The sequence below is a fragment of the Meles meles genome, chromosome 7, assembly GCF_922984935.1.
Source record: "Meles meles chromosome 7, mMelMel3.1 paternal haplotype, whole genome shotgun sequence".
Lineage (NCBI taxonomy): Eukaryota > Metazoa > Chordata > Mammalia > Carnivora > Mustelidae > Meles > Meles meles.
In genome coordinates, this window is record NC_060072.1 from 67,891,922 (window position 1) to 67,919,581 (window position 27,660).

General features: G+C 39.1%; 1 protein-coding gene across 5 annotated transcripts in view; it reads right to left on the bottom strand.

Annotated features, from left to right (window-relative positions):
• Positions 1 to 27,660, bottom strand: part of ARNTL2 (aryl hydrocarbon receptor nuclear translocator like 2) — a 108,361-nt gene that overhangs the window by 25,902 nt on the left and 54,799 nt on the right. For 4 of the 5 annotated variants that reach the window (XM_046012249.1, XM_046012248.1, XM_046012247.1 and 1 more), the window contains 5 exons: positions 26,936 to 27,093; positions 20,151 to 20,230; positions 18,652 to 18,744; positions 16,635 to 16,752; positions 15,619 to 15,762 (listed from right to left, as the gene is read on the bottom strand). In XM_046012249.1, coding sequence (XP_045868205.1) covers positions 15,619 to 15,762; positions 16,635 to 16,752; positions 18,652 to 18,744; positions 20,151 to 20,230; positions 26,936 to 27,093 — 593 coding nt within the window. The remainder of the gene's footprint in view (positions 1 to 15,618; positions 15,763 to 16,634; positions 16,753 to 18,651; positions 18,745 to 20,150; positions 20,231 to 26,935; positions 27,094 to 27,660) is intronic. The other variant, XM_046012251.1, reaches the window with a different exon arrangement.

Sequence of the window (27,660 nt, forward strand, 5' to 3'; positions counted from 1 at the left end):
GTGGGAAATTTCAAACATACACAATCAGAACAGTATAATGAAACCCCACTTGAGTGATTCATGGCCAATCTTGAGAAATGGCTTTTCCATAAATTGTAAGTGCGGTTTTGATTTGCCTAAAAAGGAGCTGCTTTCTAGTTTCTTTTAAATTTAAGTGTAACTAAAACAAAACTATGGAGATAAGAGATGAGTAGTTGCCAAGGGTGGTGGCAGTGGGGAGAGGAGTAGGCAGAGCACAGTGGATTTTAGTGCAGGGAGACCATTTTGTATGTTATAAGATAGATACGTGTATTATACATTTGTCTAAACCCACAGAATGTACACCAAGAGTGAACCCTAAGACAAACTTTGGACTTTGGGTGATGATGATGATGTATCAATGTGGGTTCATCCTTGGTAACAAATGTACTATTTTGGTGGGAGATGTTGGTAATGGGGGAGACTCTGCATTTGTGGGGGCAGAGGTAAATGGGAAATCTCTGTACCTCCCTCTCAATTTCATTGTAGACCTTAAACTACTCTAAAAAAAATAGTCTTAAAAATAATTGAAAATTTTAAATGTAACTGCCATGACATGGTAAACTAGAAAGCACCTTTACTAACTATGAACTTTCCTCATTAATAGGGAGTCGTCTTAAAACATAATCCTATTGGCTAATTATTACTGGAAAGACCATGTAGGAGCAACTCTATGTAAAATACAATTACTTCACTCGGTACTTTCCTTGGCTAAAGTAGAACATTGATGATCTCATGTGTGGGAATCCATCCATGTGGCCAATCAGGGTTCAATTTTGTGGTTACCTCATCCTGCCCCAGCTGTCTGTCTACCTGTCTACAGGCAGTTTTCCTCTAACCCAGCACTGCAAGGGAAGGCAACCCTGATTGTTGACACGTGCCCTTTCCATTCCTTCAGAAAAACTAGCCACATGCCTTTGGCACAGAGCTCTAGAATATAAAGGGAACGTTTGGTGCAAGTGCTTGGGAAGATTAAAAATTCTTTTTCAGAAAGATATTTGACTGACTGCAGGCATCTGTGTGGCCCAGCTTGATGTGGGAGTGAACATCCGTGTGTGGGCAGGAATACGTTCCTTCCACAGAAGCCAGCCCCCTTGCTGGGTGTCTGCTGCAGAAATCATCCAGAATGGGTCCCTTTCATTAGTAACCTTTTGGCTCCTAGGAAGCTGCTTTAGTAGGTGGTATAGCATAGTGGAAAGAACCAGATTTTAAAGCCATGTTCCTGATTCTGCCACTTCCTATGTGACTTTAGATAAATTACATAAGCAGCTTTTTTTTTTTTTTTTTTTTTTTTTTTTTTGGCTTCTGTTTCTTCAGGTACAAAATAAGGACAGTTTACTCAGGATTGTTATTCAGATTAAATTAGGTATTTACTCAAAGTTCTTGGCATATGGGTTTTAAATAATGACTGTTTTTCTTGCTCAGGAAGCCAATTTTATTTTGTTTTCCTTGTTTTCTTTCTGAGCCACAAAAAAGGGCTTCCATTTATTGGGTGCCTACTGGGAGCCAAGCACCGCCTCAGTCACATGTAATCCTAACTCCCACGAGGGGGTATTATTATTATACCCATTGTATCAGTCTGCTAGGGTTGTGATAACAAAATACACAGACTGGGCTTAAAGAAATTTATTTTCTACTTATTCCTGGAGGCAAAAGTGTTGGCAGGCTTGGTGTCTCTGAGGCCTCCCTCTTTGGCTTGTAGATGGCTGACTTCTCACTGTCCCCATATGACCTCTTCTTTGTGTGTGTGCGTCCCTACTGTCTCTTCCTCCTCTTCTTCCTTTAAGATTTATTTATTTGAGAAAGAGAGTGAGCGAGAATGAGAACGAGCAAGGGGGAGGGGTAAGGGGAGAGGGAGGATCCCAAGCAAACTCCCCATGAGTGCAGAGCCCAACACCAGGCTGTCCCAGGACCCTGAGATGATGACCTGAGCTGAAACCAAGAGTCAGAGACTTAAGTGACTGAGCCCCTATGCCCCCTTCTTTCTCTCCTTATGAGAAGACCAGTCACACTGGATTAGGACTCTACTCTATGACCTCATTTGACCTTAATTATCTCTTTAAAGGCCCCATCTCTAAATAGAATCACACTGGGAGTTAGGGTTTCAACATGTGAATTTTGGGGAAACATGATTCAGTCCATAACACCCATTTTCCATATATTGGGAGGAATTTGCTTCTCATTGCACAACTGTTAAGCAGCAGACATGATGTTAAAACCCGATTGAGGGAAGCCTGGGTGGCTTAGTTGGTGAAGCATCTCCCTTTGGCTCAGGTCATCAGGTCTTGATCCTTCCCCTGCCACTCATCTCCACCCTGGTGTCGGGCTCCCTGCTCAGCAGGGAGTCTGCCTCTTTCTCTGCCCCTCCCCCCATTCATGCTCACTCTCTCAAATAACATCTTAAAACAAAACAAAATCCTATCGAATTCAGAGTCCAGACCCCTTCTACTCTGTCCTAAAGTCTGGCCAGCAGCATGGCTTATTGTGAGGCAAAGCCTAATATGAGAACTTGGAACACTGGAGAGACTTAAAAATGTGACAGTTCCTTTAGCTCATCATGAAATTCATCTATGAATTAGCTTTAATTTACCACTTGAAATATATAAGTCAGGTTAACCAATATTTAAAAAGGAAAAGATCTTCTTTGCCTCTTCTGTAAATTTCTAACTTGCAATATAAAAATTCCATTTAGAAACCATACAGGAAGACTAAAGTGTGATTATTTCATCCTTCAAAAATGCTGCTTGGAATTTTTTTTTAACCCAGGACTAGACACATGTGTTTTTGCTTATGATTCAATATTATTTGAATTACAAAATTCAATATCATTGAATTACAAAATACTGTAATGGTACAATGCAGTTCATGGAGGACATCTTACTTTCCCTTTTGTATCTTTGCAAAGGGGTTAAAAGACCGGACACAAAGTATCATTCTTCTTAGATTATTATTAGTGATGTACTTGAGCTCCATTATTTAAGAAAAATCCTCCAAGAATGTATATATTCAGTCAGGTGCTGTCCTAGAATTCCACAAAAGCTGAAATAAAAAAAATCTAAGGTAACATTAGAACCTAGACGAGAGAGTGCCCCCCCACCATCTGTGACTTGTAGTTCCATATTTCAAGCCAAATTATAACATGCCTATTTAATAAATGTAGATGTACTCAGCAAGACCCAGATTCCTTCAGTCCCCACTGCAGACGGAGCCCTTCCAGATTTACTTCTCATGAGAATCACGTCAGAGAAAATGATCCAGATGATGGCTGTCTTAGCTAACGAGGGCTCCCATAACACCATATCCCAGACTGGGTGGCTTGAACTACAGATTATTTCCTCACCGTCCTGGAGCCTAGAATTCTGAGATCAGGATGACTGCATAGTTGAGTTCTGGTGAGAGCTCTCGTCCTGGCTAGTAGACCGTGACCACCTCACTTGTGAGATAATAAACTCTCTCCTATCTCTTCTTATAAGGGCACTAATGACCTCATGAGGACCCTGCTCTGACAACTGAAACTTTTTTGGATCAGATATTTTAAAATGTTTAAATTGCCTTTTGGGTGAAACAAAAACATCATGATGTAGATCAATTCACTGGATTCTTAATTGTTCTTGTGGATCTGAAAGCAATTATGTGGTCAGTCTGGAAAAAAGACAAGAGGATTGTCCCTTAGGTCTTCTATAAATGTGTAGAATGTGTCAGGCATCACAGAAACAAATGAAACTCTCATTCTAATGTGGGACGCAAATACAAAAAAAATAATTCTGATACAGTGTGGCAAAGACCTCAGGATTATTAATAGGTTACCTACCAAAAGTGAGTAGCTGAGACTTAACCCAGCAGAGAGAGAAGGATGTTAGGGAAGATATCCTGGAAAGAAGTGTTGCCTGTGTTCTAATGGTTCTGGATCTGCCAGTAGGCTTTCATTCTCCATTCCTTCCAGCAGGATGGCCTCGTGCTGCTGTTGGTATTGTTTTGGAGATCTAAGCCTGGTAAACCCCCGGGGCCGGTCTCGGTCCCTGCCTGTGGCTTCACAGACTCCATCTTCCCTTCCATAATGGCACTTCTCAATTCAGGATTAAATGTTTGCTATGGTGAAACAAGTCATCAAGCTGCCCTCTTAAATCTTTCATGTTACCTTAGATCATGCTGTAGAGTCTGCCTTGTTAGGAAACAGATCATTTGAAATATTTCTTATGGTTCTCCCAGCTGGTCTACATGTCTTGGCTCTCCTGTGGTGTTAATGTGAGGTCTTAAGTGGGGGGAACATACTCAGGGTGTCTAATTTGGTATTTCATAATCTACTATAGTGATGGAAATGGTCACTTAGCTCCCAATGGACCTAATACAACACAGAACATTCTTCCTTACTATCTTGGTGGGGGTAGGGGAGCATTCTACTAAAAATCCAGAAATGTTCCTAGAGGCATCTCTGAGGTTCATTTGTTATTTTTCTAATCTCTAGAGCAATGGTCTTCAAATATTTTTTATTTTGCATGCTATAAAAAAAATGTAAGCACCCTTCATGGGCCTACATTTTCTCTATCAACTCTTAAAAAAATATGTATATTATAAAACACAAAACTAAAATTAAAAAGAGAAAAAATATGAAAACATTTTAAGAATAAATTTTATTAATGGCAAAACTTGTTTAAAAATTATATGTCTTGTTTAATGAGCTATTAAATATGCTTTATTACTTTTAAACACCATGTTTTAACACATCGTGAAACCGTGATTGGAAGGTCTGGTTCTAAATCTAACTTGTTCTATTTTCTTTTTCTTCATAGCACTTATTACCATCAGCAAAATTTTTGTTCTGTTCATTGCTTTGGTCCCAGCGTATGGAATAGTGTTTGGCCCATAGTGTATAGTTAATAAGTATTTATTGAAAAAAATTCTTTTTGAACACAGTACCATATAATGGTGTGTTCTTGTGTTTCCCTTCCCTATTCACATTCAGTGGCTTCCTGTTGGTAAATGTGTGACTACTTTTTGCCACAGAAATCAGCACAGCTACAAAGTGGGCTTGAGTTATTGTTTAAAATATTTTCTTTCCTGGTTGGCTACATCTGTGAAAATGATGGACAAAATATTAATAATGAAGATTAAACTTAAAAGCATGCTGTGCCTATAGCTGTTACATGGTAAATAGCACCAAAATTGAGCAAATAGTTCTCTAATATGAAAAAAATAGTCATTTCAGCAAAGTCCTTAGTATTTAAAAAATGAGTGAAGTTCTGACCATGAGTCTTCATGATTTCACTTGCATCTTGTTAATGTAAAGGAAAATGTCAACCAACATTCATACAGAATGTTGTATGAACAATGATTGAACAATCAGAGCTGGTTGTTAAACACTAACCAGCATACCACTGTCCCTCGCCCATGTGGACCTGCAAATGTGGCCTCAGCTGCCCTCTTCCTATCACTATCTCCTGTATGTAAGATCTAGTCACACTGTTCTTTGCTAAGCACTCCCCAAATGCCACTTTTTCCTACCTCAAGGTCTTCACACTTGTCTTTCTGTAGGAATTTCTTCCCAGAGATTTGTACATAGCTGGCTCCTTACCATTTGGGTCTCAGATCAAATGTCACCTTAGAGAGACACTTTCTGAGTATTCTAAAGTAACTACCTCTTCCTAGTTCCTGTCCTCCTTATTGCATTTTATTAACTTCATTGCATTTTCTACTGCCCAAAACATTTATTAATGTACATGTTGACCGACTGCCTCCTGTCGCTATGATATAATGTTCATTAGAGCAATGACTTGACTGCCTGTCTCCAGTGTATCCTTTGCATTTGGTATGGTGCCTGGCACATAGTAGGAACTCAGGAAGTAATTATTGAGTGTCCAAAATCTATTTAATTAGAAACTACTCTGTCTGACAATGATACCAGGCTGGTCTCTACCAGTATTACTTAAGCATAGCAACTATGCTGGGTTTTCTAAAACCAAGATTATAATAGAAGCTATGAGAACATTCAAGAGGGGGAGAATCTCCACTAAAGAATTTCAGCACCGGTCTTGGGCACTGCTGCCCAGGGCATCTGTTCTCCTCCACTCTCCTTGTCTTTCGTCTTCTGCTCCCAGATAATCTCATACTTGAGAGAAGCATCTAAAGCATTGGTTCTCAAAAAGAACAGAGAGACTGAGAAACCTGTGGGGCTGCAAAGTTTAGAAGCAAAGAGTAAGATGGTAGGGCAGGCAGTGGAGGGTGAAGTCAAGTTTTACAGAAGCAGAACATGGTGACACTGGGCACTAACCATGCACCAAGACAGAGATGTGATTAAAATACCAGTACTACATAAGACCATATGGGAAATGCTTCTCTTCCCAGAAGCAAAGACAAATTAATCTGAAAATCTTTTAATTATAGTTGATACATAATGTTATGTTAGTTTAAGGAGTACAACACAGGGATCTGTCTGGCCTAAATGTAATGCTTACCACAAGTGCAGCTGCCATCCAACACTATAACAATATCATTGACTGTATTCCTTATGCTGTACCTTTTATCCCCAGGACTTACTCATTCCATAACTGGAAGCCTGTATCTCTCACTCCCCTTCCCCCATTTTGTCCATTTCTTCCTCCCCGCCTTCCCTCTGGCAACTATTGGTTTGTCCTCTGTATTGATGGGTCTGTTTCCGCTCTTTGTTTACTCATTTGTTCTGGTTTTTAGATTCTACACAGAAGTGAAATCCTATGGTATTTGCCTTTTTCTGTCTGACTTATTTCACTTAGCATTATACCCTCTAGCTCCACCCATATTCTTGCAATATTGTTGCGATGTCAAGATCTCATCCTTTTTACGACTGAGGAATATACCAGTGTGTGTGTGTTGGCGGTTGGAGTAATTGGGTGATCGGCCTTAAGGGGGGCATGTGATGAAATGAGTACTGGGTGTTACATGCAACTGATGAATCGCTGAACTCTACCTCTGAAACCAATAATACACTAAATGTTAATTAATTGAATGTAAATAGAATTAAAAATATTCCATTGTGTGTGCACCACTTCTTTATCCGTTCATCTACTATTGGACACTTGGGTTGCTGCTTTATCTTGGCTAATGTAAATAATGCTTCAATGAACATAAGTGTTTCAAATTAGTGTTATCATTTTGGGTGTGTGGGGGGGGTTAAATATCCAGAAGTGGAATTATTGGATGATACGGTATTTCTATTTTTAATTTTTCAAGGAAACTCCATACTGTATCTTCCAAATAGCTGCAGCAATTTACATTCCCACCAAAAGTGCACACTTTTTTTTTTCTAAATCCTCACCAACAGTTGTCTTTTTGATTCTAGCCGTTCTAACAGGTGTAAGGTGATACTTCATTGTGCCTCTGACTTGCACTTCCCTGGTGAGTAGTGATGTTGAGCATCTTTTAATATACTTCGGTCATGTAGGTCTTTGGAAACAAGGTCTATTCAGCTCCTTTGCCCACTTTTAAATTGGATTATTTCTTTGTTTCATGATGTAAGTTATTTATATCCCTTATTGGATATATCATGTACAAATATCTTCTCTCACTTAGTACAAAATGTCTTTTTATTTGGTTGGTTTCCTTCACTGTGCAAAAATTTTTCATTTTGATGTAGTCAGAACAAAAATAGTTTATGTTTGCTTTTGTTTCCATTACCTGAGGAGACCCATCTAGACCAAAGAGCTGCTAAGGCCAATGCACCAACGATTACTGCTAATTTTCTTCTAGGATTTTTGTGATTTCAGGTCTCACATTTTGGTCTTGAATCCATTTTGAGTTTATTTTATGTGTGGTCTGAGAAAGTGGTCCAGGCTCATTCTTCTGCACACAGCTGTCTAGTTTTCTCAGCATCATCTATTCAATATACTGTCTTTTCCCCCTTCTATATTTTTGCCTCCTTTGTTGTAGATTGACTATATGAGTGTGGGTTTATTTCTGGCCTCTGCCTATTTTTGTGCCAGTATCATACTGTTTTGATTACTATAGCCTTGTAGTCTATCATGAAATTTGATATTGTGATACCTCCAGCTTTGTTCTTTCTCAAAATTGCTTTGGTTATTTGGGTCTTTTAGGATTCTATAGAAGTTTTAGGATTGTTAGTTTTAGTTCTGGGCTGTTTTCAATAGGGATTTCACTGAATCTATACAATGCTTTGGGTAGTATGGACATTTTAATAATATCCATTCTTCCAATCTGTGAGCATGGTATGTCTTTCCATTCGTTTGTGTCACTTTCAATGTCTTTAATCAATGTTTTCAAGGTTTTATCCATGGTTTTCAAGGTATAGGTCTTTCATCTCCTTGGTTACATTTATTCCTAGGTAGTCTAATCTTTTGTGTGCAATTATAAATGGAATTGTAATTCTTCTCTCTTTTGTTATTAGTGTATAGAAAAATGACAAATTTCTGTATATAAATTTTGTATCCTGCCACTTTACTAAATTCATTTCTCAGTTCCAGTAGTCTTTTGGGAGAATTTTCTATGTCTAGTATCATGTCATCTGCAAATTGACCATTTTATTTCCTCCCGACCCATTCAAATGCCTCTTCTCTTATCTGACAGTTGTGGTTAAAACTCCCAGTATGGTGCTGAATAAAAGTGACAAGAGTGGAACATCCTTGTTCTTTATCTTGGAGGAAAAGCTCTCAGGTTTTCAGCATTGAGTATGATGTCATCTCTGGGTTTGTCACATACGGGCTTTATTATGTTGAAGCATGTACCCTTTAAACCCACTTCATTGAGTTTTCTTCCCATGAATGGGTGTTGAATTTTGTCAAATGCTTTTTCTGTATCTATTGAGATGATCATGGCTTTTTCATTAATGTGATGTATCAGTTTCATTGATTTGCAAATACTGAGTCATCCCTGTATCCCCAGAGTAAACCCCACTTGATCACACAGAATGATCCTTTTAATCTATTGTTGAATATGGTTTGCTGATATTTTACTGAGGACTTTTACATCTATGTTCATCAGGGATATGGCCTGAAGTTTTCTTTTTTAATACTGTCTTTGCCTTGTTTTGGTATGGGAGTAATGCTAGCCTTATCAAACAAACTGGGCGGTGTTCTTTTCTATTTTTTGGAACAGTTAGTGGGGAATAGGTATTAACTCTTTAACTGTTCAGTAGAATTCACTTAGGAATCATTCTGGACTTTATTTGTTGGGAATTTTTAAATTACCAATTCTATCTTACTACCAGTAACTATTCTCTTAAGATTTTCTATTTCTTCCTTACTCACTTTTAGAAGACTGTATGTTTCTAGGAATTTATCCATTTCTTCTAAGTTATCTAATTTGTTGGCATATAATTTTTCATAGTATCCTTATAATCCTTTGTATTTCTATGGTGTTGTCAATTACTTCTCTTTCATTTCGATTTTATTTGGGTCCCCTTTTTGATGTGTTTGGCTAAAGCTTTATGAATTTTAGTTGTTTTTTAGTCTTTATTTCATTTATTTCTGCTCTGGTTTTTGTCATTTCTTTTCTCTACTCACCTTGGGCTTTGTTCTTCTCATTCTTTTAGGTGTAAGGTTAGGCTGTTTGAGATTTTTGTTTTTTGAGGTAGGCTTGCATTGCTATAAACTTCCCTCAGAGCTGCTTTCACTGTGTCCCCCAAATTTTGGACCATTGTGTTTCCATTTTCACTTGTCTCCGTGTATTTATTTTTAAAAAGACTTATTTATTCTTGAGAGAGAGCAAGAGAATTGGGGGGGGGGGGGCGCAGAGGGACTCTCATTGAGCCCAGAGTCCAACATAGGGCTTGATCTCACCACCCTGAGATCAAAACCTGAGGCCAAAACCAACAGTTGGATGCTTACCTGACTGAGCCACCCAGGTACTCCCACCTCCATGTATTTTTTTATTTCCCCCCTGATTTATTTATTGACTACTGATTGTTTAGTAGCATGTTGTTTAGCCTCCATGTGTTTGTTTTTAAGAGTTTCTTCTTCTGGTTGATTTCTAGTTTCATACTGTTGTGTTTGGAAAAGATGTGTGTATAATTTCTATCCTCTTCAATTTATTGAGACTTGTGATCTAACCTGGAGAATGTTCTATGTGCATTTGAAAAGAATGTGTACTCTGTTTTAGGATAAAATATTCTGTACGTGTCTGTTAAGTGTATCTAGTCCAATGTGTCATTCAAAGGCATGGTTTCCTTATTGATTTTATGCACGGATGATCTATCCATTGATGTAAGTGGGTGTTAAATTCCCTACTCTTAGTATTACTATCCACTTCTCCCTTTATAGTCTTATATTTGCTTTATGTATTTAGTAGGTACTCCTATGTTGGATGCATGAATATTTACAATTGTTCTACCCTCTTGTTGGATTCTTTTATCATTATTCATTGCCCCTTTCTCACTTGTTATGGTCTCTATGTTAAAGTCTACTTTGTTTGATATAAGTATTGCTATCCCAGCTTTTTCCCTGCTTCTATTTGCATAGGATATCTTTTTTCATCCTTTCACTTTCAGTCTGTATGGGTCTTTGGTTCTGAAGTGAGCCTTTGTAGGCAGCATATAAGATGGGTGTTGGTTTTTTTTAATCCATTGAATCCTCCTGTGTCCGCAGTTGGAAAATTTAGACCATTTACTTTTAAAGTAATTGCCATTTTGTTTGTTTTCTGGTTGTCGTTGTAGATCTTCTCTGTTCCTTTCTTCTTGCTCTCTTATGATTGTGGACTTTCTTTAGTGTTATGCTTGGATTTCTTTCTGTTTATTTTTTGTGTACCTATTATATGTGTTTGGTTTGTGGTCACTATGAGGTTCATATATAACATCCTAAGTATATAGCAGTCTATATTAAGTTGATGGTCACTTAAGTTTGAACATTCTGAAAGATTTTTTTGCTCCCCTTCCCCAAGTTTAATTTATATGTTGTCATATTTTACATCTTGTTATTCATGATTTTCTTACTGCTAAGTATGGCCTTTTCTTTTCCACTTCAGGAAGTCCCTTTAACTTTTCTTGTAATGCCAGCTTAGTGGTGATGAGCTCCTCTAACTTTTGTCTGGGAACTCGTTATCTGTCTTTTAATTCTTAATGATCATCTTGCCAGGTAGAGTATTCTTGGTTGTAGGTTTTTTCCTTTCAGCACTTTGAATTGATCATGGAACCCCTTTCCAGTCTGCAAAGTTCCTGCTAAAAAATCAGCTGATAGCATTGTGAGATTTCCCTTGTATGGTACTTATTGCTTCTCTCTTGCTGCTTTTAAAATTCTCTCTTTATCTTTCTTTAATCTTTGACATCTTAATTGTGATGTGTCTTGATGCAGAACTTCTTGGGTTCATCGTCTTTGGGGCTCTCTGTGCCTCCTGAGTCAGAGATCTGTTTCCTTCCCTGGGATAGAGAATTGTTTAGCTCTCATTTCTTCAAATAAGTGTGCTGCTCTCCTTCCTCTCTCTCTCCTTCTGGGACTCCTATAATGTGAATGCTTGTTTGCCTGATGTTGAAGAAATTTTTTTACCTACCCTTACTTTTTAAAATTCCTTTTTCTTTTTGCTCTTCAGTTTGGGTGCTTTCCATTACCCTATCTTCTAGATTGCTGCTTGATTCTTCTATATCCATTAATCTGTTGGTTCCCCCTAGTATATTTTTCATTTCAATTATTGTATTCCTCAACTCTATTTAGTTGTCTTTTATATTTTCTATCTCTTTGTTGAAGTTCTGAGTTCTTCCACCCTTCTCTCCAGTCTGGTGAACATCTTTATGATCATTACTCTAAACTCTTTATCAGGCATATTGCTTATTTCTGTTTCATTTAGTTCTTTTTCTCAGATTTTATCTTGTTCTTTCTTTTCTTTTTTTTTTTTTTTTAAAGATTTTATTTATTTATTTGACAGACAGAATCACAAGTAGGCAGAGGCAGGCAGAGAGAGAGGGAGAAGTCTCCCTGCTGAGCAGAGAGCCCCATTCGGGGCTTGATCCCAGGACCCTGGGATCATGACCTGAGCAGAAGGCAGAGGCTTTAACCCATTGAGCCACCCAGGCGCCCCATCTTGTTCTTTCATTTGGAGCATACTCCTATGTCTCCCCATTTTGCTTGTCTATGAATTAGTCTGAAGAGCTATTTCTTTCAAACTTGAAGGAATCATCTTGTGTGGTCCTTCCCTGTGTAGACTCTCTATCTGGTGATTTCGGCTGGCTGGTTGGAACTGTAGCTGGTGTCAGTGAGAGTCCTAGGGCACTCCGTGCTGGGACTGCGCTGGAAGGATGGCTGGAGCTGAAGCGGACACAAGTTGAGGAGGTCTTAGGACTATCTGCACAGAGAGCACCCTGGCAGGACAGCTGAAGTGGACACAGGCTAGGGAGGTCCCTGGGTTCTCCACAAAGAAGGTACTTTAGCAACTCAGCTGAAATAGAAGTGGGTATAAGCTAGTAGGTCCTGAGGCTCTCTGCACAGAGGGCATCCTGGTGAAATCGCTGAGACTAAAGTGTTGGCATGGGCTGGGGTGGTTTTGGGTGCTCTGCACAGATGGTGCTTTGGCAGGTTAGCTAAAGTGGATGCAAGCCAGGGTGTGGGGGTGTATTCAGCCTAGAGGTTGCTCTGATAGGGCAAATGGAGCTGAGATGGTTATGGGCCGGGTGTTCTCCAGGTACTCTGCACAAGAAGCACTCTGGTGGGTGGAACAAGCATAAGCTGGTGGTGTGTGTGTGTGTGTGTATGTGTGTGTTCCAGAGCAGTCTACACTGGGGATGCTCTAGCAGGCCATCTGGAGCTGAAGTGATGTGGGCCTGGAGTATTCCAGGTTGCTTTGTACTTGTGTCACCTTGGCAAGGCAGCTGGATCAGGGATGTCCTATTGTGCACTGTTGTGGAGTTGCCTTAGGGTTGCTATGGACTTGGGGCCTGGGGCTCACTGACAGAGAAGGTTAGCTTGGGCACCCAGACCCTGCTCTCACCCATATTATCAAGGTGGAGGGGGGAATGTAAACTGTGGTGCTCACCAGCTCCTCTGACCTGGAGAGAATTCCAGTAGCTCCCTGCTATTTGGCAGGGTTGTAGGGCTAGTTCCTGATATTTTACACTGTGACTTTTTGTGTGCCCTAGTGCAGACAGATCTGCTCACTGTCCCTCAGTACTATCCCTCCCCCCTACAGTTCTCAGTATAACGGTTTCCCTTTATTATTGTGCCATTCTGTATGTGGTCTTTTATTGTGCAGAAGCTATTCAGTTAGCCCTCAGATGTTTTTCTGGAGAAATTGCTCTATAAAAAGGTGTAGGTGTGGTATCTATGAAGGAGGTAAGTTCAGGGTCTTCCTATGTCCCCATCTTAGACCAGAACAACTTCTCCTTAATTTGGGAATCTTTAAAACACTCAGAAACTGGGACGGGGTGGCTCAGTGGGTTAAGCCTCTGCTTTCGGCTCAGGTCATGAATTCAAGGTCCTGGGATCGAGCCCCGCATCATGCTCTCTACTCAGCGGGGAGCCTGCTTCCCCTCTCTCTCTGCCTGCCTCTCTGCCTACTTGTGATCTCTGTCAAATAAATAAATAAAATCTCTTTACTCAACTTATAACTTGTGTAAAACACCACAGAGATTTTTCAACTACATTAAGGTAGTTGTGTTGGCTGCCATGTTTTTCTCTCACATGGACTGTTGTCTACGTTAGGTGATTCACTTATGGTTGGAGCTACTCAGTATGGTATTGGTTCACTTCTAGTTAAATCCTAAGGGTAAAATGTTCTATACTGCAGGGTCTACATGGGGTATGACTCCTTGGACCATCCGCACAGAAAGCATATTCTTGCCCTTGGAGATTACTTTCACACATTATATGGTCATGTCAAATATAAGATTAATGAAATTAACCTGACTGACTTGGCAAGGAGGGCAGAGGAAACAGGCACCCTGAGGTAATGATACCGCCATCTACTTGCACTGTCCTAAGAATTTAGGTGCATTATTTCTAATAATATGACAGCTCCCCACATTTATCTAGTGTTAATAGTGCTAAGAACCAGGCCAAGCACATCACTTGTATTAACTCTTTTAATCTTAATAAACACCCTAGGAGGGAGGTTCTATTATTTTCTTTCTGTTGTTGAAAAGAGTGAGACCTAGAAGGCTTTAGCAATTTATCTTGAGTCACAGTTACTCCCCAGTTCGGATTCAAACCTGAACAGTTGGACCTCGGAATCGATGCCTTTACCTAGTCCACAAAGTCATACCAGGCTGTGGATAATCTTGTTTCACAGATTCAGTGGGATTAAGGAACTTGTTCACAGCCACAGAGCTATCAAGTGATAGAACCAAAATTTGATCCCAGGCAGCTGGATTCCACAGCCTCTTCAACACCAAGTCAACTGTGACTTCAAACCCAGGAGGCCTTACAGGTGACTTTGGACAACCCTTGTCCACTCAGAGTCAAGGGCACGAGGGTGGCAATGGATGGTTACAAACAGATCCTCTCTTACTACTGCTGAGTCATTCTGCTTATGTTTCTTTATGGTGTAACATGAGAGTAGGGGCATTAGATTTGAGTGGGAGTTTTGCCCATCTCCTTTTCTGAAAGTTACTGAAACTCAAGTCTCTCTTCCCTGATTCTTAATCAGTGGAAAGCATAGTGATTTCTTAGGATTTAAAACACTACAGTCTGATCCAGCACAAGTATATGCTTGGTAAGTGAGTATTGAGTGATTATCGTCTTAGGTGGCTACCAAAAAAGATTTGTCCAAAACTTGTAAATAAACTGAATCTTGCAGCTCAATTATTGTATTCCTCAACTCTGCTTAGTTGTCTTTTATATTTTCCATCTCTTTGTTGAAGAGAGAGAGAAGACATAAATAGACTCTTTAAAGGATGGGAAAGAAAATCCCACAATAAAATTTGCATAGGAGGGGCGCCTGGGTGGCTCAGTGGATTAAGCCGCTGCCTTCAGCTCAGGTCATGGTCTCAGGGTCCTGGGATCGAGCCCCGCATCAGACTCTCTGCTCCGCAGGGAGCCTGCTTCCCTTCCTCTCTCTCTGCCTGCCTCTCTGGCCTACTTGTGATCTCTCTGTCAAATGAATAAATAAAAATTGAAAAAGAAAAAAATTTGCATAGGAGATCCTATCTCTAATAGGTTAGTATATTCTTAGGCAAAAAATAGTGGGAGGCATTTTTCAGTCCCCAGAACTTCCCAGTCAAGTAAAATAGATGAGTGTTAAATCAATTAAAAATGTAAATGAGGCAAACCTATAAAAGATTCACAGGAAAACAGAACTAGAACTATTTACCAAAGAACTAAAAGCACTGAATGTCTTAAGAAACTTTTACCAAAATTAATCAAATCAGGCTCTTGTACTATTGCAGTTTTTTAAAAAGTCCTAACTTTCATATTTTAAAACTTTCACACCCCCCCCTTGGAAAGCCCCCAAGCTGCGGTTTCAACAGCACCATTAAAATCATGGACAATAAAGGGCCTGCAGTTACCTGATATGTGAAAGATGTGATGAGTCAATCCAAATAAGATTTTTTTAAACCAGAATAATCTCCTCGGGTGCTTTTGGCCTCAAGTATTTGTCTTGACCACACACTTTACTATTGCTGTATAGAAAGCTTTTAGGACATTAATTTTATACCCATGCTTTAAATCACTTGATATTTTAAAATGATGATACCTTTCTTCTTTGAGGTGGATAAGCATTCATGCTCTTCTTTGACAGAGATTTTACAGCTCTTTATCCGACAAAAAAAGGATCGCCTCGAGCCAGAATACACATGCATCCTTCCACTGTGGAAATTACTGTGAAGTTGCAAGCCAGCTTTCGTAGCAGGAGGCAAGAGAACAGGTGGAAAAGAATATTTTCATATAGATAAGAAATGTTAGGAGACACATTTCAAAACTATTACCTTTTTTTTTTAATACATTGAAAAAGAAAAATGGTTATTTAAAGCAATGACATCCTTATATGGTAAACCACTAAGTGAAATATACCAAAAAGAGCATATGCCAAGGAATTATATTTTTATAACTTATAAACACTTGCAGCTTATCTTCATTTTTTCCCTGGCAGGGGAAACAAAGGTAATCAAAATGAAATGAAATTTTGTTTTAAATGAAAAAAACCCTGAACTTACAGTAGTAATCAATGGCTTTAAGCATCATAACTTTATCTTCTCTGAAAATACCACTTTGGAAATGCTTAGTGCCAAACATTTATTTATAATATAAAGAATATTTACACTTCCAAAGCACAATTATACAAGGTATTTCATACTGAGTAGATCTATAAGTATATAGATAGATAGATAGATATATAAGCTATATATATATAACTCCTATAAGAAAGAGAACTATCTAAGCATATGGCTGAATAACGGAAACCCCAGCAATTTTTTAAATCTCAAATGATACTTTCTTATAAAGATTTTATTAGCATATGAAACATAGTGATTATAAAGCAATCACATATCCCCCAAAGCATCTTCATATGAACATATTTGTTTTTGTATGTGTACACAAATACAGGAATTCTCTATTGTTTTTTGAACTCTAGGTTAATGACTGTAAGGTTTACTAAATCTCCTCTTGATAAAACCATAATTAGCTAATTTTTCAAAATATTGCATAGCTGTGCTTTTAAGTAATAATTTATTTACATAAAATTATGGACATGCTGACATGAGCACTTACTTTTGGCATCGATCAGCTTCTCTCTTGGTGAAAGGTCAGAAGAAGAAAGTTGCTCCTTTACTTTGGCAACATCTTTTGGGTGTAAGTAGTCAAATAAGCTTTGTCCAGTCAAGCTAGCCTATTTATAAGGTAGATGTTCATTTAAAATCAGTACCATAATTTTTCTACATTTCTTCACGTGAACTTATGGTGAATACTGTTAAAACTGCCTTTTCTCAAGCTCAAAGATCCATCTACTACACTAACTTAGTGTTAAAAGCAGGGTAATACTTGTAGACAGAAATATACAAAATTGTTTCTGGAAAGACACGAATCACAAACACCTAATCACTGATACTCGGTGAACTCTTGTTAACATCTCCCAGTTCACTTGTTACTTCTAAATTATATGATTATTTAAATTTTTTTTATTCTTGGTAAAAGTAAAGCGATTGTATTGTAATATGGAAGTCACAACATATCTGTGATTTTATGGTGTGATTCAGATTTTTAAAAAATCACTGTACTATTAAAAAAAAAAAATCTAACCTAGAATACCTCCCATTTCCCATTTCACTTCCCCCAGTATGTACAGCATTCCCATGTCTATGCCTTTGCTTGCATGGTCTCATCACCTAGAATTCATCACCCCTCTCTACAAACTCATAGTTCCCTCACCACTCCAGCCAATTGGCTTTTGCTCCCTGATTCCCTCCGCAACTTGAAATGTCTTCCTCCCCGTCTCTTAATCCTCTTAATACCTAAATACCTCTTAATACCTTAATACCTAAACAGACATTCTACTTTGTATATCAAGTCTTCCCTGATTTCAGTGATCACTCTCGCCTTGTGAAATCCTTTATTACCTAAAGTAGACATTCTTATAGAAGACAAAACACATGGACCAGCTAGATGGACAAATGGACAAGTAGCCTAGATTGTTAGATATCTCATATTTTAAAAAATAGCATTTTATAAATCAATCTGCTGTGTGATTGGTTAATAGAAGTTTCTACCCATAGCTCTATGCTTCAAAGCAAATCAGGTTCCTGAATCTGAAGAGCTAAGGACCAGATCCTACCTAATCATGGAGATTCCAAAGTCCTCCTGAGAAGTCAGTATGTCTCTTAAATGGTCTGAAATACTAGGTCAGTGCCCAGTGGGACGAGATTCCATGTCACTAATTTGGAACTTACACGCTATCCTGAATTGTAAGTTGTGTGTGTGTGTGTGAGAGAGAGATGTTCTCTATTTCGTGTTAGGAAATAGAATAATCAAGTCTTGACCTCCCATTGTGTCCCCAGTGCCGATAAAACCAGCTGCATGATTCATTTGGTTCTTACTTCCTCTGTATGCAGGCTCATAATACCTCTTCTTCTATTACTTAACTCATTATCTACAAATCTTATCTCTCTAAATTTTCATGTTTGGGAGAATATAGGTAAAGTCATTGGGAATTATTAAAGGGTAAAGCTGTGGTCTGATTCCTATTTTAAAGCTGACCACAGAAGCTAGTTTATTCACTCCGTTGGATTAGTGTTAGTGCTAGAGCTTTTGAGTAACTAGCTCAAATTAAATGGTACTTGGGATTGAAGAGGTGAAGAGAAGAGAAAGGTGGTTAAATGAAAGATGACTTTTAGAGTTTGTTGCCAGAGCTTAGATCAAAAACTGTTATGCATGTAACCTAATAATAATAATGCTGTCTTTTAGAGGAAACAGAAGGACACCAAACATTGTTTAGTCTCAAATGTGACACTTATTTTGTCTTTACAACCTAAGAGACAGGTTTAATCATCATTTCCCCTTGTCACATAAGAGAAGGCTGCAGCTCAGGAAAATTAAATAACTTGCCAGAGGTAAGGAAGTGAACATTCTTATCAGAAATAAGAACCCATAATCTTTGCATACATTTCCATCTCTCTAGTGGAACCTAGTGGAACCTAAACCCACAGCCCAGGTTTCAAGAAGAGAACTTGGAAATATGTATGTGTTCAAAGAAATTAAGCATCATGTGGAAAATAACCTCAGTTTTGGATACCTGATCATAATTAAGTATTTTGGAGACTGATTTAGAAATGAAGAGAATTTTTCCTCTTTCACATCCAACCACAAATAGGAAGCCTTCGGCAGTCTAGAATTTAAAAATATAAAAGTGAATATTTTTAAATATCTTCTGTCTGTCTTACACACATTCAAGTACTGTGAAAATTCCTATAGCGATAAAACAAAGAGTGGTCATAGAGCTAGTAAAATTGGGACATTTTCTTAAGCTATAAAAAGACTGATGAAGAACATCGAATTGAACCCCAGTCTAAACTAGTTTTTGACATGGAAAATTTGGCCATGGAATATTTGGTTGAGATATTTTCTAATATAGAAATGACCTACCCCAAATTCTATACTGCATATGAAACTATAACAATATCAAAACACTGCAATAACAACTGCCCGAGGATATGCTGAGATGCAGGGAATGTGTAGAGTGGGGACAAGAAAAAGAGCAGACGTCCTACAATATACCTTGTGAGTAATTAGGAACTGCTCATTGGAAACTAAACTTAAAAAACTCTAACCTCGGTTAGATGAAGTCTGCCCAGTACATCCTTTGTGAAGCAACCTATATGGAAATGGACACAGGATGAGTCTAGCACTCCCATTGGATGTTGCCTTGAATCATTTCTACTAACTGGAAACAAACATGAGGTGAGTTTGGCAGACATACTCTAGAAGGGCAGAACAAGTGTTATATTAGGACTGAAAGGGAAAAAAAACAAAAAACACTTAAAGATTGTGAGAAAGCTTCCAAAGCATACTGTACATGTTGCTAACTTTAGATATCTTGATCTTCAAAAAAAAAAAAATCCCTTACATTCCTATCAGGAATCTTGTATTTAAATTCAGCTGTTCAGATAAAAGAGCTTTTTAAAAAAATTGAGAAAAAAATAGACAAGGATATATATATGGAGAATCTTTCTGTTTCATCATGCTATGGTTTAAAGCCCAGGAGTCATAGCACAAGATTAAGACATTTATCCCCTCCTGGCGGCAGGAGAAGCCTATGAGATGGTCATATTTCCCATGTCAAATAACCTCTAGAGGAGAGAATCTGAAAACCCATGCATATGAATGGTGAGAACAGAAATGTCAAAGCATCGACCAATAGCTCATTAAGCAGTAACGGGCTAATGTGCTGAGAACAGGATCCAGAAGAGAAAAAGATACAAGGTAGATGGCTTTTTAGGAGGTGGTGATGGAGGGAAAGAGACCCCGTGGCACAGGAGGTGAGTACAGTGTAAGTTTAGAATCAAAGACAAGCTTGGCTCCGTATTATGGAAATTGCATATCCTCTGTCTCTACTTTCATCAGCCCAAATTAAATCACGGTTACTTATGCAACTTATTTTTGTAGGAAGGGAGCTATGGTGTATTTGGGAGCCCTGGCTGTGGCATCCGGAAGCGAACTGAAAAAAATCTGCCTCCCATCCAAGTAAAACTGAAAGGACAAACACAGCTTAAACAAACAGAACTCTGGACTTACCTTAAGGATTAAGTGTCTGAGCTCATTATCCTGAATAAATGAAGGTCTATAATTACCTCCTGCATAAGAATTTGTCATACCTAAAAATAAGTCCAAAAGTTATGGAAAATAGAGTAGAGTTGGAAATGTAGTAAGTACTCAAGGGAAATAAGTACGTTGCTGCTGCATTGGGAATGGTACTATTACTAGCACATCTATGACTTTATCATCCTCATTCTTTCAATAGTATTAGATTAGGATGTCCTGATTTTATACTCTAAGTTCTTGGAACTACTTATTCCCTTACACTTGAATGTATGGACAGTAGGAGCTGGTTTCAAAAGAGAACTATATTTTCTAATACACTATAATTCCTTAGCTTCTTCAAACTGCTCAGGGGCACCGGGGTGGCTCAATCAGTTAAGCATCCAACTCTTGATACCTGCTCAGGTCTTGATCTCAGGGTCGTGAGTTCAAGCCCTGTTTTGGGTTCCATGCTGGGCATGGAGACTACTTGAAAAAACAAAAACAAAACAAATGGATTATGTGAATTACCCTAAATAGGAAGATTGTGGAACTTTACATCACTGCTCTGGATTTCTAAGATTTTCCAAATGGTGCTTGAAAAATCATATGGAGACTTCTGATAATATATAAAAATGTATAAAATATAAATGAAACAATTCATTTTAAGCCCTTATCACAGTTTATTGTGCTATTCAAAAGAAAAGTCTCTAGCTGAACAGCTGACAAAAGGAGGAACCAGCAGGACAGGACCTACGTAAAAGTTTCAATGAGAGAAACAAGGGGAGCACCAAAATCACTTTTGTCCTAAAGGCATCCACCCTCCTCAACAGCACAAAGCTGTGTATGACCACAAGGGGGCGCAAGGGACAGTCCACCAAGCCAAGGTGCCCTGTCCCCAGATAACATCCAGGCAAGCCTAATTCACAGGTAAATCAATTTTCCCTCTGTTATACTCGTCAACTTTCCTAACCCCCAAGCCCCTCGTCCTGAGGACCGCAAGAAAAGTTGTTTTTGCAAAAGAAAGATGGGTTAATACCCTGAGAGGTTTTTGTTGTTGTTTTCCCCACCCTGGGACATTTTAACCACACAGTGGCCTTGGAAAGATCTGCAGCTCAAACTCACAAAATATGTAAGTGCTAGCGGGGGTGGGGGGTTGGGGGGGTACCCAGAAAAAAAACACCTCATGGTCTTACTGGATAAAGGTTTTTTCAGACCCGTAGCACGCATATGAGCCTGGCATAAGCAAATGAAAATCTCTTCCAGAATCTACCTTCTAGGTAAGGCTCCAAGAATTCCCTCAAATGATTTCTTATGATTATAAATGAATACACAGCAACCTGATGGAAGGGAGTTGAGAAAGAGCAGAAAGATACAGACTGAGTTCCAGGCCAGGGTAGGCCATAAATCAATTTGAGCAAAGCAGTGTTATCTTCTTGTCTGGCCTGAGGTCGGAAGAAGTATGTTGGGGAGACCCTGTCGGTGTCAATCAGCCAGAACTGGGAGCTGGGACAGTGAGCGAGGACATGCTAAGGAGAAATGATGGAGGTAAGGGCAGAGCCGAAGCCAGGCTGAAGTATTAATAAAACACATGCTGTGATATTCTGAACCTGTGCCAGTGAGGGATAACAACTTTTTAAAAAGATTTTATTTATTTGAGAGAGCGGGGGACAGGCAGAGGGAGAGGAAAAAGCAGGGATCCCTGCTGAGCAGGGAACCCAACGTGGGACTTGATCCCAGGACTCTGGGATCATGACCTGAGCTGAAGGCAGATGCTTATTAACCCACTGAGCCACTAGGGCACACCAAAAGATAACAAACAAGGAAACAAGATCACTTACCTTTATCACAGTGTGCATTAGGTTAAAGTGATCAAAATCACAGTAACTATTCCTCCTCCCCCTCTCCCACCTCCACCCAGAGTAAACACTGTGCTTGCCCTTGACAGGTGTTAGTCTTTACTATTAACAATGACCCTAATTCAATAATGCTTTTCCCCTATTTTACACCTACAGAAGTGGAGGATTAGAACGTGAAGTGACTTGGGTAAGTCACACAGCCATTAAGTAAGGGAGCCAGGCTTTGAACCCCGGGGGTTTGCCCCTGGGACCTCCATGCATGGACCACAGCATCCACCCCTCCCACTCCCTCCCACCCCCCCCCCCGAGTACCAGTACTATGACTGCACACACAGAATGCCCATAGTTTCTCTGAAGGCACCTGCTGAGAAGAAGGGCTACTCCAAGTGTGGTCTGCTGACTGGTGTCATCAGCAAATTAAGGCAGGTGAGTACAGAAATGAAAAACAAGCATTTTTAGGGGCACCTGTTTGGCTCAGTCAGTTAAGCATCTGCCTTCGCCTCAGGTCATGATCCTAGGGTCCTGGGATCAAGCCCCACCTAAGGCTCCCTGCTCAGCGGGGAGCCTGCTTCTTCCTCTGCTTGTGCACATGCCTGCTCTCATTCTGTGTGTCAAATAAATAAATCCTTTTTAAAGAAAGCAATTTTAGATACTTTTATGGAAATGTGACATTGTTGTGGCACCCCAGCCCATGATCATTTTTCCAGGACTTAGCTGTACTTTTTAATGGGTGGGGGTGGGTAACACTTGTCCCTCACCCAAATAATTTGAGAAGCACTATTTAAAGCATGTAGTGCAAAAATTCACTTCACAATCCATTTGTCTTTAAAGTAATTATGTAGGGACCAAAACAACATGCTCTGCAGGCAGCCCTCTGATGATGTGGGGTCCAGGTTTCTGCAGAGCAAGTTGGGTGGTCTACTCCAGTAAGGGCACTGGAAGGCAGGCAGACCCAGTTGCCTGAAGTCTTCTTACTCGTGGGCAGCACTAAAGGGTCTGCTCAGGGTGTGTGATGAGCCCTTGAGCACCTCAGAAAGGCCACTGGCAAAAACTTGTGCTCTGGTGTAAGGAAACTGCTCTGGATTTAGACAGTCCGTCCTCCCCACTGAGCTTCTCTTGCTGCTCCTCCCACTCCTACTTCCACTGTAATATTTATTACCCTGCATTTTAATGATCTCTGCCTGGTTCTGTCTCCTTCGCCTACCATGAATCGCAAGAGCTCAGAGATCTTGTTCCTTCCTTTTCAAGTTCCCAGCACAGACAGGAACCTACATGATGCTCAGTGCCTGTTTGCTGAATTACTTGATGGATTCATGACTTTTCCCCTTAGGTCCTCCTCCCTCCAGGCATTGCAAATGTCAAAATTGTTGGGTAATTTTAGAGTTGCAATCAAATGACCTCAGCGGGGCCTGCAAATGTTCACTGCTAAGAGATGTAAGGGAAATATTGCATACAACTTAGGCAAGATCCGGTTGTGGGTAAAAGGGAATCCTGTTTCACAATGGATGGTTACGAAAATGAGACCTCCTGTCACACTCCTGAAAGGAGCCTGCCAAGCAGTATCCTCACACTTGCACTGTTCTGTCTGGCATCAGAGGGATCAAGGCTGTGCTTTCCTTTCCTCACTGCCTGCCCTCCAGATTTGCACATAGTCATCCAGCTAGAGTATGGCAGCCACAGTTGTGCATGTGGAAATCTAAGGAAGGTGATTTAAGTATCTATTTTTTGTGAAAGGGACTTCTTAAGCAGAGAAGAAAAGGCCAAGACAAGAAGAAAATTATGCAAGAAAAATATTTCAGTGGTAAAAACTGAGTAAAGGTGGTGGATGAACCACTTATAAAGCTAGTATGACCGTTAAAAGACAAAAGTAGTAAAATGATATCTGCAAAAATTAGTCAAGGAATACACAAAGTAAGAAGCTATAAAATGTGGCCACATGTGTATAAAATGTGGAAAGGGGGAATACAAATGTAGTGCTTTTAGAACGTGGTCAAAGTTAAGAGACCATCAACTTGGTATACGTTGCTACATACTTAGGATGTTATATATGAAATTCATGGTTAGTACAACCAAAAGCCTATAATACATACAGAAAAAAACAAAGAGAAAGAAATCCAAGCATAACACTAAAGAAAGTCCTCAAATCACAAGGGAAGGGATCAAAAGAAGAAGGAGGGAATGGAGAAGAACTACAAAAATAACCAGGAAACAATTTTTAAAATGACCATATGCACCTATCAATAATTATTTTGGAGCGTCACGTTTATTTACATTTAATCAAAAATCACAGGGTGATTTTTGGATAACAGTGGATAACAAAACGAGACCCAACCACATGCTGCCCCCAAGAGACTCACTTCAGCACTAAAGACACAGGCTGAAAATGAAGGACTAGAAAAAGATATTCCATGCAAATGAAAGCAAAACCAAAGATGGGGTAGCAACAATTATATCAACAAAATAGACTCCAAAACACTGTAACAAGAGACAAAGAAGACCATTATACAATAATATTAAAGGGATTTATTCAAAAGAGAAGATCACAATTATAAATATGCATCAAACACAGGAGAACCTAAATATGTGAGGCAAGCATTAACAGACATCAAGGGAGAAGTTAAGAGTGATACAATAATAGCAGGGGACATTAACAACCTATTAGGTCAATGGATAGATTGCTGAGAAGAAAAGAAGGAAACAGTGGCTTTGAATGACTGACTACAACAGATGGGCTTAACAGTCTACATACACAAAACATCCCATCCACAAACAAGAGAATATACATTCAAGTGCACATGAAACATGCCCCAGGACAGATCACAAGAAGACAGAAATTTAAAAGAAAGACAACTGAAATCAAACATCTTTTCTGACTACAACAGTGAAATGAAATCAATTCCCCCCCCAAAAGCCCCCCCAAACCCCAAATGTGTGGAGGCCAAAAAAATAAAAAAATAAAAAAAACATGCTACTAAACAACCAATGGATCAGCAAAGAAGTTGTAGAAGAAAGGAAAAAAATACATGAAGACAAATGAAATTAGAGACAATGGTTCAAAATCTCTTGGATGCAGCAAAAGCAATTCTGAGAGGGAAGTTTATAGTGATATAGACTCACCTCAAGGAAGAAGAAAAATCTCAAACAACCTAACTTTATACCTAAAGGAGCTAGAAAAAGAACAAACAAAATCAAAAACAAATATCAGAGTGGAAATAAATGAAACTGAGACATAAAACTGTTAAAACTTTAGCCAGATTCATCAAGACAATCAAAATCAGAAATGCAAGAGAAGTTACAACTGATACTATGAAAATGCAAAGAATTTTAAAAAGACTACCACAAAAATTATGCAAAAAAATTAGACAAACTAGAAGAAATGGGTAAATTTCTAGAAGCCTACAATCTCCCAAAACTAAGTCAGGAAGAAAGAATCTGAACAAACTGGTTACCAGCAATGAAGTTGCATCAGTAATCAAAGAACTCTCAATAACCAAAAGTCCAGGGCCAGAAGGTTTCACAGGTGAAATTTACCAAACATTTAAAGAAGAGTTAATACCTCCCCTTCTAAATCATTCCAAAATATAGAGAAAGGAAAACGGCCAAATTTCATTCTATGATGCCAGCATTACTCCGATACCAAAAACAGACACTACAAAATAAAATTACAGACCAATATCCCTGATGAACACAAATATCCTCAACAAAATATTTCCAAACCAAATTTAACAATACATTAAAAGGATCATTCTCCATGATCAAGTGGATTTGTTCCAGAGATGCAAGAATGGTTCAGTATCTGCAAATCAATCAACACAACACACATTATAAAATAAAAGATAAAAATTATATGATCACCTCAACAGATGCAGGAAAAGCGTTTGACAAATTTGACATTCAGAAAAACTCAACAAAGTGGGTACAGAAGGAACATAATAGTATAAATGCTATAAGTGACAAACACAGAGCTAACTTCATCCTTAGTGGTGAAAAGCTGAAAGGTTTTCCTCTAAGATCAGGAATAAGACAAGGGTGTCCATTTTCACTACTTTTATTCAACATAGTACTGGAAGTCCTAGCCATAGGAATCACATAAGAAAAAGAAATAAGAGACATCCAGATTGGTAAGGAAGGAGTAGAACTCTCACTATATGTAGATGACAAAATACTACATACAGAAAATCCTAAAGACTCCACCAAAAAACTACAATAAATGAATTCAGTAAAGTTATAGAATACAAAATCAACATACAGAAATCCATTGCATTTCTACACATTATTAACAAACTAGCAGGAAGAGAAATTAAGAGAACAATTATATTTACCATTGCATCAAAAAGAATAAAACACCTAGGAATAAATTTTACGAGGCAGTGGAAGGATTGTACTCTGAAAACTCTAAGACATTGAAGATGACACAAATGGAAAGACACACTGTGTGCATTTAAGATCAAGCTTTTAGTGAAACCAAGATTTTCAATACCCAGATTAGTATTCTCTCCACATATAGAATATGTACAAGCATCAAAATTGATGCCTATAAACAAACTGATGCCTATAAAGCTGAAGACACACCCATATAGAATTTCAGGAACCAACAACCACAAAAATGAATCCGGGAATCTCAATTACAGGGTGGACTTCACAAATCCAAGTATGGGGTCACCTGTGTGGCTCAGTCATTTCAGCGTCTGCCTTTGGCTCAGGTCATGATCCCAAGGTCCTGGGATCAGGCTCCCTGCTCAGTGGGGAGCCTGCTTCCCCCTCTCCTCCCTCCTCCTGCTATCATCATGTCACTATCTCTCAAATAAATACATTTTTATAAAATCTTTAACATTTTATGATTTCATAAAATCTTTTAAAAAAACCTTTAAAAACAACAACAATAACAACAAATCCAAGTGCAGAAGCCATTTCCAAACTCACCTTTTAAAGATTTCAAGTGTTGGACAGCCATTCTTAACACTGTGAGCTTGTCCAGTTTCCGTGCCATGGGATTGCACTGAGGGATCATTGCTGACAGTTCTTCAATCAGATTATTCATTTTATCTCTCCTCCGCTTTTCGGTTTGGCTATGAGCTTCTCTAAAAAGGAAAAGAACCTCCTTTATTTTTAACAACGAGCAGACCCATGGTTACCACAGCGGCGCTGGCTGGAGCCTGAGGAGGCCAGCTAGCACACCCTCCTTGCTCCCAACTCTGGCCCTGCACTCCCAGTTCAGGGAAGAAGAGGGAGCTGTTGAGCACCAAAATGGCGCTCATCTCTCATCCCACCAACTACCCCTGCTCCTTCCTCCCTATCTTATTTCCAGAAACCTTTAAGAACTAAGATGTGTCTGAGGGCCACATGAGTAGTTTTAGAAATTCCCTCAGTCTTAGAAGGCTACCCAGCTCTTCCTTTCACTACAGATCCCTGCTCTCTGGTATTTGCTTCAGCATCTTCATTCTCTTCCACAGCAGCTTCCCATGGGGTTGCAAATGTGTGCAAATCTCTCTCTTTGGGGGAAAAAAAAAACCCCACCTTTCCCCACTCTGAGGGGTTTTTACCCTGCTACTGTCTTCTCTTCTCAGCCAGCTTCCTGGATGAACACCATCTCCGCTCTTTTTTCTTCTCAAGCAGGCACCTTTCCACCCATCTATTAAAATCAACCT